We start from the raw sequence: 11,463 nt of genomic DNA on the forward strand, positions 1-11,463 counted from the left end.
TCTTTGGGTTTTTTTTTTTTTTTTCTGTACACGAGAGGCCACTGGCGCAGCGTCTAAATGAGAAGCAGCGTGATGAAATGGAAATACGGCACTGTGGGGTATAACAAAACAAAGAGCGCCGCGCGGGGGAGGGAGATGAAAGCCGAGGGAAGCTTGCCTTTAAAAATCCACCCAAGAATCCTCTCTGCCCGCTCGGCCCCAGCAGGAGTTTCTGTTTGTTTTCCTTAATTTCTTACATCAAAGTGCGGCGTAAGTCCGGCGCCTCTGGAAATGGGCCACTTTGGACTGCCGTGCGTCACGCCATGTTTTCAAAAGTATTGATCTGACATCTTACATTTGTTTTATATATATATATATATATTTATTATTATTGTTTTTTTTTTTGTTTTTTTTTATGTTATTTAAAAAAGTACTCAGTGTTTTACAAAACACTAAAGTAAATAGCTGTTAAGCTCGCCTGCACAGCTACTACTGCTTTGTTCTAACGGGATCTTATTGGACGCCGATGAGCGCTGACATGATGCTGGCGTTGTTTAGGGCGAGCTGGTCCAGAGGGTGAGTGAAAGTGCAGATAAGTCCACGGCTATCGCCTTATCGCACGCACCACCTGTACTCAAGACAATCGCACCGACACGGGGAGCAGAGACGAGCCAAAAGGCGTGGGCGACATTCTGCTAGACTCAGCAATTTCTTCAGCTTCCTTGAACCCCACCCCCCCCCCCCCCCCCCCCCACCAGCACGTCCTCCCTGGCCGGCACCAGCCCCCACCTCCCTGGCCCGACGCCACCCACCACCAACCAGCCCCCCCCCCATCCCTCAATCCCCCCCGACGATGCCCTTGATAATGGGCTCAACTCAATGGGTTGGACCCCGGCCAAGACGCAGCCCATTCAGGGGCTGTCTGTCAGCGGCTGCTGCTGCGAGCGTTCTCCGCTCCGACAGACGAGCATTACAACAGACAAGCAGGGCTGATTATGGTTTTCGCGTCGACCCGACGCAAGGGGGTTGCGGAGCCCTCCTTGCATCCACCACAAGGGCCGGACCTGCTCCTCCCAAAAACCGTAACCTTGCGTCGAGGCGACGCAGCAGCGAGGGCTGTGATTGGACCGCTCACTAAAAGCTCTGCCATGCGATGGTAACCTCGGTGGGTCTCGGCTAACAACAAACATAAAACTAAAATTTGTGCTCGGGCAGATTGTTCAACCGCACGCCCACGTTGATATCTACGGGGCAGTGTGTAATTGTGTGGGTCGCTCAGAAGGTGGAGTAGGAGTGTAAGGGCCTGAGCAGAAGGCCAGATCGGACACCCGTCACGGACTACGCAATGACCGCCATCGCAATTGTCACGGATACTCGCGCCAATGAAATGCACACTATGATCCAAAAACAATGGTTTCAAATGTTGCTTTCCCCCTCAATGCTACTATTTCTACAAGTCTGCTAATGCTGCAGAAATAAGCCACATTCAAAAAATTATTATCATGTGTTTTTGAAGGCATGGCCAGATACTATTGCAACCACAACTATGATTGCAGAAAGAACAGTTATTTAAAGTACTTTTGTCTGCACGACCATCTGGGTAGCAGTGATATTCTGCATCTTTAGCATTTCGCACCTTTGTCAGAGAATGAGGTTGAAAATACCCCCACCGTGTTTTATTATAGTGCCATGCCATGACACAGCATCGTTGCTATGCACAGCTGCCAACATTCAATCCCCCCCCCCCCTCCTTTGTAGCTTTATCTCTTTTGCTTCAATCAGCAATGCATACTTTCTTGTTCATTCATTCACAAAGCGCTATATTAATTCCCCAGAAGCCTATTAGGACAGAACAGACATGAAGCAGCAGAATATGATGATATCAGAGCGCGAGCATTGTCTGAATCTAGACTCCATCAGACGCTACGGCTCAGAAATAGTTCCAGACAGCCGCAACTGCTGCAGGGTAAGACCATCTATCAGCACATTTCCCAATCGGTGCAGATTGTATGGAGCCAGACGTAAATTACACCGCATTCAGACAAATCTACCGAAAAAGAGATAATGAAAATCATCTTTTCATGCGTTCCTTGCAGCTTCTGCGTCATCCAGAAATTATTACTCCACCAGATTTATTTCAAGCATCATCCCTTTTGCTTCTGAAGAACAACTGTTTTATCTGAATAATAAGATTTCTGCTTTGCACAACATTTGCGAATCATGGTACCTCCAAACTGTTCCGATTTGATTAAATGTTGTAATAATCCCATGTTACTAGAATACAGAAACAGTGACTAGAAACAGTCACTGTGTAACTAAAACCCATCCCATGGACGTTTCTCTCGATACCAGCATGCACTTCCGGCGTTTCGACGCTAGAGGGCAGCAAAGGACAACCTAATGTCTGCATAGCGACCGGCAGAAAGCAAGTTCAGATCCGAGCAGCACAGTTCCGAGAGGGGGGGGTGAGAGAGTCGGTGCTTACCAGCGTTGACGATGGCATCCACCTCCAGGACGGTGATGTCTCCTTTGTGGAGGGAAACTTTGTCACTCGTGCTGCTGCCACCTGTTGGCTCGTTTTCTTCCACTTTGGCATTCTCTGTAAGACAATAAGGGCAGGCTTTATCATTTGTATTTAGCAGACGCTTTTATCTAAAGCAACTTACAACGATTTATACACACATTCACACACCATGCAAGGCGACAGCCAGCTGGTCGGGAGCAGTTAGGGTGAGGTGTCTTGCTCAGGGACACCTCGAAACTAGGAGGAGCCGGGGAAATAGCAACCTTCCGGTCAAGTCAGACCGCCCTACCTCCTGAGCTTGATATTAAAGCCAGTAACAAGACAAAAAAATCTAATCTTATATGTTTTTTGTTGAAACCTGTTAATACTTAGATTGCAGGGATGTAATTTTTCCAAACTTTTACATATGTTTAAGGACAAACAACAATGAATTCATTCAGCTTCATAACGATGGAGACCTTGAAAGATCTTTTTCAAAGATGCGTCATCGTGGACACACACACACGTGTCGCTCATTACACTAATCATGGGTCTGCTCCCTTCATGCACCATGGCCAGAGTGGTAGACTATAGCGTATAACTCACATTAATCATGGACCTCTTTCACAAAGCTGTCATAGCAGGCTAAACACAGGTGTAGCCCCAACATTAAAGGCTCTGACAAGCTTGGAATTCAGGTCCATTTATACATCTAATAAGCATTAAAACAAGTCAAAGAATCATATGTCAAATGAATCATATTAGTTTGTTTGCAAAACAAGTCATACTTTTCATGTTTCTTCTTACAAATGCAAAGACTTTTCTTTTCTTTTTTATCACTTTTTAATTTTCTGTGTGCTTCCTGATACCAGATTCAATTTGGGCGGGATTGAAAAGGGATTTGCTGAGATTGCTGAACTCCCGGATGAACGATGAACCAACCAATCAGAATGCAAGAAAACCTTTTCTATACCATGTTGGTATTAGGTTGATTTGGAAATTCTCAGTGGAATGGAATAAACCCAGAATTGATGTCATTGAATGAATCCAACTTTGCTTTTATCAAATGTAGAGATATGTTACCGCCGGTGCTTCTATACCCATTTGTATAACCGTTAAAATAAACCAGTTTTTAAAAGGTGCCATGACATGCAGGTGTGGTGTGATTAGCCGTTTTGGAAATCAGCCCCTTAAGACATCACAGGTGTGCGTGTCCACCTAGATGTGTGACGGATAGATGAGCAACGTTTTCTACAGTCCACTGGGTAGGCTGGTAGACTGATCTATCCAGCACACATCTAGGTGGACACGCCCACTTCCTGCCCCAAAACGGCTTGTAACGGCTAATCACACCACACCTGGTGGCATGTCATGGCACCTTTAAACAAACAAATGACGTCTATGTAATTTTCAGATTTAACGCAATGGGTAAACAGCAACACAGCAGAATTCTTGGATTTGCATAGAAGTAAAACTCGGTGACTCATTGAATACATGGACCATACATGGAATACATGGACTCTCCTCTTAAAAAATCAAAACCACATGTGTCATGTCTATAACTGCTCACACGAAAACGTCTTCAGTCATCTCGAGTGGCGTTTCTGTCAGAACATGACTCAGACTCTCTGTTTTGGAGCATGGACGAAGGCAATTTGACGAATGTTAACCACTTTCTTTCAATAAGCCCATAGGCGTTATTGTGAAGGACGTTGTGCTTCTGGGTGTATGGCCTGATCACGGCCTGATCACAGCCTGAAACAGGTTGGGGTTCATGCCATCTTCTGGGCGGGAGCGTTTGAGACTGGAGGAGGAAGGGTTTTGTGGTGAAGCTTCATGGTTCCTGTTGTGCATCTACAGCTATGCAGTGCACCAGAATTGAAAGTATTACAGCTTTGATTGTGTTTCAATGTGGTTTAAATAACTGGTAATCCTTTAGAATGGGGGTACATAAATTATTATATAGCCTCAGTGTAAGGGTTAAGGTTAGGGTTAGAGGGTTAAAGTTAACCCTAACTCTTTTAAATAATGTATCCATTAATACCTTAACTAGCATGAACACTGTTTCCTTAGTTAACATGACCACCATTAACAAACATTATGGAAATTAGGACTGTTAATTAATATTAATTAACTGTTAATTAATATTAGTTAATAGTAAGGTAGTGCTTAAAACTGCATCAACCAATGTTAATCAATATTAGTTAATAGTAAGGTAGTGCTTATTACTGCATCAATCAATGTTAAATAATGGGTTCTGAATGTAACCTAATTGTATAATGTTACCAAATACCTTCATTAACATACATGTTTTATATTTTGAATGCGACTTTTAACTATGCAAAGGGGTTTTGATTATCTCGACCAGGGGCGGAGTGGGGCACTAAAAGCCACCGGGAGAATTCTGACTGGCCCAGCCCTCCACCAGCCAGTGGCGTAGCGATCGCGATTGTTGACGGGGGTGGGGGGGTGGATCGCGGGCGAGCGCTGTTGCGATCGCGGTTGTAGGGCCGTCTTACACACGTCTCGCGGTCGTCTCGCAACCACGGTGGCCGACCGGCCGACCGGGAAAACTCCCGATCGTACCGACGGCCACTCCGCCCCTGATCTCGACAATCATTGATATAGTAGTGGCAGTGGCGTAAATATCGACGGTGCAACCGGTGCAGCTGTCCGGGGCCCAGACGCCGTCAGGGGCCCATGGAGGAAGAAAAAAAATAATAATAAAAAATAATGTTTTTGTGAATTAAATAGCTCGGGGGCGGGTCGGTAAGGTAGGCTAGCTGAGTGGCTGGTATGGGAGGAGGAATGATCATTTGTCCAAATTCCAATCATTCCAATCATTTGTTTACCCATGTGCGATTGCTACCCCTACTCTCATTGGCTGAGAACGTTTTAGACTCAATCAATATAAGGTCGCGGGGAGACAAAGCTCTGTTGGTTTGTATATTTTATTTTCGTAATGGTAGGAAAAAACAATACTTTATTAAAGCATGCAATTGTGAGGTTTTGGCCGGAGTGAGATTCTGTAGAATCTTGTAATGCATACCTTTATAGCAGGGTCCGCGGGTGTAATTGTTGACGGGGGGGGGGGGGGCGTATTGCGGGCGTGGATTGCGGGCGTATTAAAGGTGTATACATGTCTAGAATGTGCCTCAATATTCAGAATATGATTGGAATACTCCACATACCTTATTCAGCTTATGCTTATTCCGAATATGACCATAATCTAATTAAGGCAATCGGAGAATGGTGTTTACATGGCAGCGTCATATTCTGATTAAGACCTTATTCTGATTAATATCGGAGTATTAATGTCCATGTAAACGCAGTCATTGACTGAATCTTTGGGGGGGGGCACAAAAAAAATATTTGCACCGGGGCCATCATCATGATGTTATGCCACTGAGTAGTGGATGTAGCTAGTGGTGTTGTAGCCCAAAGTAGCCTGAGGCCTCAAAGCACACAGCTTGAATCTCTCAGAGCCATTCAAGTTCATGGACATTCACATATACAATTTAAAGGGAGCAGACCTTGATGTTTGCTTGCATGAAACGAGCACACTTAATATGTGTGCAATAAAAATACTACAATTTGTAAATATAATAAAGTGGTCCATCTTTACTTTGTGTAGCAGACTTGAGATAGTGAAGTTTCTTATTGCCTGTGTGCACGGAGTGTCAAATGATGTAAACTCTAGTAAATGATGTCACACAATGAAACAATTTTTATATGGAGACAGGTTGGCATGGTGGGAGACGATACGGGCGATTGCAGTATGGGGTATAAAAATGAAAATGCTTCATGGGATTTTCTTGAACCAATTTTGTTCATCCTACAAAGTATTTCTGTGAGTCTTGATTCTCCATTCAAAAGGTCGGCCGGAGGACAACAAACCCAGAGGAAAAATGAGTGGTTGCCTGGGACGTGATGGCGGTAGTAGTTCTCCTTTAAAGCGGATGTCTAGACGAGAAGCACAGATGATTGCACAACACACTTTCATCATCTTTTATCAAGATGACCTTACAAGCACAGCCAAATCTAGCAAAAGTCAAAACTTTTACTAGTTTTGCCTGTGTAGTTTTGTCTACCTGTCGCTTTAATGCTTTGCGCAGACAGAGAAGGAACTGTTCGTCCTTTTACCTCTCGGAGTACATCTTATCTCCGGTGGCGGTACCATTTATAACGACGCACTATTTCAAAAGGCCCCTGGCAAGGAGCTGGAAAGGAGCCCTCCTGACATGCACATGAGCAGCATGGCTACCCAGCCCTTTGACGATTGACTGCTCACTGATGGTTTGCAGTCGTGGTGTTGGTTTGAATCCCTTGTCAACAGTCTACCTGTAGGCTGTATATCCCCTAGCAGCTCATTAATGACATGAATGAAAATCTCTCTGTATGTCTCTTTGGATAACAGTACTTGGATAACTGGCACTGAATGTACGCACTGGCACTTAATGTACACACTTATTGTACGTATGTTGCACGTCCTGGTACTTAAGAAATAGTACTTTGTGCAGCGTCTTTTCCTAGCTAACTTGTTGTATACATGGAATGGGTTAACCTAGTAATTGAAAATGCTTAGCCCTTGTTTTTATGAATATCTTTACTGTACCAACAGCGATATATTGTTTCTCTTTATTCTGACAAATGTACTTATGTAAGTCACTTTGGATCAAAGCATCTGGTAAATGTCCTAAATGTAAATGTAAAAGTAACAGTACCTGATAAGATACTAAGCAGTACAATTAATCGTAAGAGAAAAGCCTCTTCTAAATGACTGAATAGTAATAAAGAATAAAATAGTAATTCAGAAAATGCAGTCTATTGCCCTGCACATTTTTCCGTCATTGGCATCTGATCTGTTTGTGGACCTTGATTTTATTGGTTATTAGGTCGATGGTTAGCATAGAGTTTATGGAAAGCATAACAGTGATTCCCCAGACAAGTATTTTACTTCATCACAAAGAGCTCCATGGCTATTGTTTACATTTGTGTTCACACAAAATGCTCTGAGGCAGGATTGGCCTAACAACATGATTGTAGAAACGGCTATTGGTAAGTTGTTTTAGTGTAGCCAGCGAAGAGACAGTTATGATGGTGTGATCACGCAGAGCAATATTGCCCTTTGAGTCCAGCTCTGCTTTACCTTTACACTCCTGTCTCCAGGTGCTGACCTCGCCCAGCGTTGTGAACTCCTGCCGGCGGTACTCCTTGCGTCGCTCCTCCAGGTTCAGACTCAGCAGTCTCTCTGAGAAGCAGAAGAGCCACAGAATGACTTCATGACAGCCACGTTTCAAAGAGCGAGGGGGGGGTCGCAAAAAGAGGAGGAAGACACCGGGCAAGACAAAAGCGTTTGTCAACTTGAGTGATTATTCTACCGCCCGTCATACTGGCTGACAATTGAGATTGAACTAGACCCGTTCATAAACAAAACAAAACATAAACAAAAACAAGCAGTCCCTCATCTTCAAAAGCAGAAGTGGCGACGACTCCAGACTGCAGTAACTGCGTCGTGGCCTTCAGTCGGTGACGACACTCCAAAGTTCAATGATAGGTTCCCTGTTCCCATCTCCAGAGGATGAGGGTTAAGCCAGGCCCCCCCCTCCCAGTGTCCGTACAGCCCAGGTCCAGCCTCCCTGCCCTCACCTCAGCCAACCTCATGTCCCCGCTCCCTCTGGCCCAGCTTGCTTCCCGCCCGACCTCCATGCTCAGCATTTGCCCCGTACTGCTGTTCTTGTGCCCCGGCTCTGACCTCCGCCAGTCCCCCATGGTTCTGCAGACCATAATACACTCCCGGCGAAAAAAAACACTGCTACACTCCATTGTCTAGCCAAGCAGAGGTTGAGCCAAGACTAATTGCCCCACGGGGGATATACATAACGTAAAGTAATATCATCCAATTGATTGCAAGCATATCTCTGCCTACATCATAAGTGTGTGTGTGTGTGTGCCTGTGCTTGTGTGCGAGTGTGTGTATGAGTATGTGTGTGCCTGTGTGTGCGTGCCTGCCGGGGTGTGCGTGCGTGCGTGTGCGTGCGTGCGTGCGCCTGTCCGTGTGTGTGTGTGTGTGTGTGTGTGTGTGTGTGTGTGTGTGTGTGTGTGTGTGTGTGTGTGTGTGTGTGTGTGTGTGTGTGTGTGTGTGTGTGTGTGTGTGTTTACGTGCGTGTGCGTCTGCCTGTCCGTGTGTGTGCGTGTGCGTGTGTTTACATGCACGTGCACGTGCGTCTGCCTGTCCATGTGCGTGTGTGTGTGTGTGTGTGTGAGTGTAAGGGCGGGCAGGTAGCCAGCTCTGGCTATCCCCAGGTGGGTAGCCGCTGGGGCTCTCCTGTGGTCCGGGCAGAGCGTGGCCGGTCTGACCTGCTGTACGGTCCCCACTGCCACCCTAGGTGCCTCCGCCTGCCAACGTTTAGTCACACAGCCCTGGGCTGTTCCTACTGTTCTGGGGAGGTTGGTAAATTAAAACACACACACACACACACACACACACACACACACACACACACACACACACACACACACACACACACACACACACACACACACACACACACACACACACACACACACACACACACACACGAGCTGAATGGATCTGCCAAGTAAGGCCTGCATGTAAAAATAGACTTCATAAAACACTTTAGAGATTTGTTTTAAAATACACAGGAGCCAACACGGTGGGATGATTTCATCATGGTGTAATTCTCCTAGCCAACCTTTCATAAGTGTTTCGGAGAGTAACTAACACAAACAAAACCATGCACACGGGGTTGAAGACACGTACGTTAACACCACCTTCAGAGCCGACATCCATCCGCTGTAGTCATGGGACTTGGATGTTCTGGGGAAGCCCCCCAGGTGAGCTCCCTGCATGAGGTCGCTTGTGGGGGGCATCCCCATTGTGGCCCAGGGGGGACATAAGAGGTATTATTTGGTGGTTGTGGGGGGGGGGGTGCCTTACTACACCTTTGGTAGTATTTCCGCCATCACTTTCTCTCTGGCCGTGTCCTGTCAGTTTTAAAGCTGCTTTAATTATATTGTAGACCCATGCCCATGTCTTTATAGAGGATGTCTTTGCCATCGCACACACCCCCACACACACCCGCACACAAACACCCCCATACACACTTACACACCCACATACAAACCAAGTTTATTGAATTTGGTTGGCTTTTTAATCTCCCACCTAAAATTAAAAAATGACCTGGCCCCTTGAATAACGTTTTGGATAATAGACATTTAAAATATATTGCAGTAATGCACTACTTGGAACAAAGGTACTTGGAAAACGCTTTTGCCTTTTGTTCACTCTTTGATTCATGGTGTCCTTCTTTGAATCAAATGTTAATAGCTAATAGTTAAGAACTTCCCTGGAAGTGCAAAGTTCAATGTCAGTGATTACTTAATGCAAGTTAACATGAAACAAAACATGTTCACAGAGAGCATAATAGAAGAGACTTTTTGCTTTCAATGGGCCAAAGGTGGCGGGCCACAGACCCTACTGTGTCCTGTCCATAGATCGGTTGTATCATTTATGCCTGCTGCCACCAGTCTGGTCAATGACCACATTTAACTGTGATCGCTGTTATGTGTTTACTGTTGCTTTTTTACTCCTGGCTGTGCATCAAATTGCCCCTCGGGGATGATAAAGATCGAAAAGATTGAACCTTGAGATACACACTTCTTCTATCTTAACTGCAACTTGATGTTGACTACCATTCAATATAAAGCTGAAACATATAGTATTAAACTCATGTCTTATAAAATATCAACGTGTCATGTTTACAATGAGTTTGTAATATCGCTCTGAAGTATTTGTAAGTAACCGCCTGCAGTGACATGCTTAAATACATGTCTTGTTATTTAAATATTAGCCTATATAATATTTAATTGCACCCCCGTCCTTACTTGGATAATGCCCTGCATATTGCGGCTGCATTTCATAGATGTTGATACATTCTAACAGGTAATAAAGGACGCATACAATCTCATACAATGCGAGGACATGTAATGTGAGCCTGCTGACAAGTCAAGGAAGCACTATCTGGATATGTTGTGGCATGGAATGACAGACCTGGCTGTCTGAACGGCCAGGCGCACTACAGCTGCACCACTTGATCGAATGGGATGACCAGCCAGACACCATGAGCGGCAGCCGCCCTGACCGACACCCGTGCGGCAGTGATTGATGGTCAAGCGTTGTGCGTGTGTCTGTGTGAGTGTTGGTGTGTGTATGTGCGATCCACGCCGTCCACAGACGGACGGACGCACAACGCTTGACCATCCCTGACCGAACCCGACTGACAGTGATGCTCAGGCGTTGTGCGTGCGTGCGTGCGTGTATGTGTGATCCACGCCGTCTGCCATACAGACCCTTATAGCAATCCAGAACATAGTACACCCCCACCACCACCCCTCCGCCGCCCACCCCATCCAAAACAAGGCTTACCTTTTTCAATCTTCCAGTCCGTTTTCTCTTTGTCCATTCTACCGGAATGGTTGGACTTCGAATGGCTGTTTTTGGAGTGTGGCAAACCCAGGCTCACAGCGAATGGGGTCCGGACACTGGAATAGAAAGAGACGAGCCCGTGGACGGTTGTTTGTACCTGTGAAGCTGTCAACATTCAGTGTGTTACCTCCAGCAGGAACGTGCAACCGACCGTGATAGCAGCGTAAATGATGTGTACGGATCCCGGCGAGCTGATTGGCTGCGGGGAACCCGGAAGCGGGGATGTGATAGGCGCAGGAGCGGAGCAGTCAAACAGGACGAACCGTGGTGGGGTTTTGGCGAGCGAGAGCGACGCGCTCACGGCGCGCTGTGCGGGCCGGGGCCGGTGTTTCAGGCGGTTCATCTCCGGGCTGGGGCCGGTGCTTCAGCGCAGCGGTTCGTCTCTGGGTGTGCGTGTACTGCGAGAGGCGGTGGTGGGGTAGCAAACGTGCAATAGAGCTGCTTTATTATGATCATTTATTTATATGGATTG

At 46.0% G+C, this 11,463-nt stretch overlaps 1 protein-coding gene across 1 annotated transcript in view; it reads right to left on the reverse strand.

Moving 5' to 3' along the window:
- macrod2 (mono-ADP ribosylhydrolase 2) overlaps positions 1 to 11,150 on the reverse strand; it is a 351,067-nt gene extending 339,917 nt beyond the window's left edge. Inside the window, exons 1-3 of the mRNA XM_084470307.1 lie at positions 10,932 to 11,150; positions 7,632 to 7,733; positions 2,465 to 2,578 (exon numbers count right to left, since the gene is read on the reverse strand). Of these exons, the coding sequence (XP_084326433.1) occupies positions 2,465 to 2,578; positions 7,632 to 7,733; positions 10,932 to 11,106 (391 nt within the window). The 5' untranslated portion in view covers positions 11,107 to 11,150. The remainder of the gene's footprint in view (positions 1 to 2,464; positions 2,579 to 7,631; positions 7,734 to 10,931) is intronic.
- Between the last annotated feature and the right edge of the window lie 313 nt (positions 11,151 to 11,463).

This window comes from Micromesistius poutassou (genome assembly GCF_964030765.1).
Source record: "Micromesistius poutassou genome assembly, chromosome: 7".
Taxonomy (NCBI): Eukaryota; Metazoa; Chordata; class Actinopteri; order Gadiformes; family Gadidae; genus Micromesistius; species Micromesistius poutassou.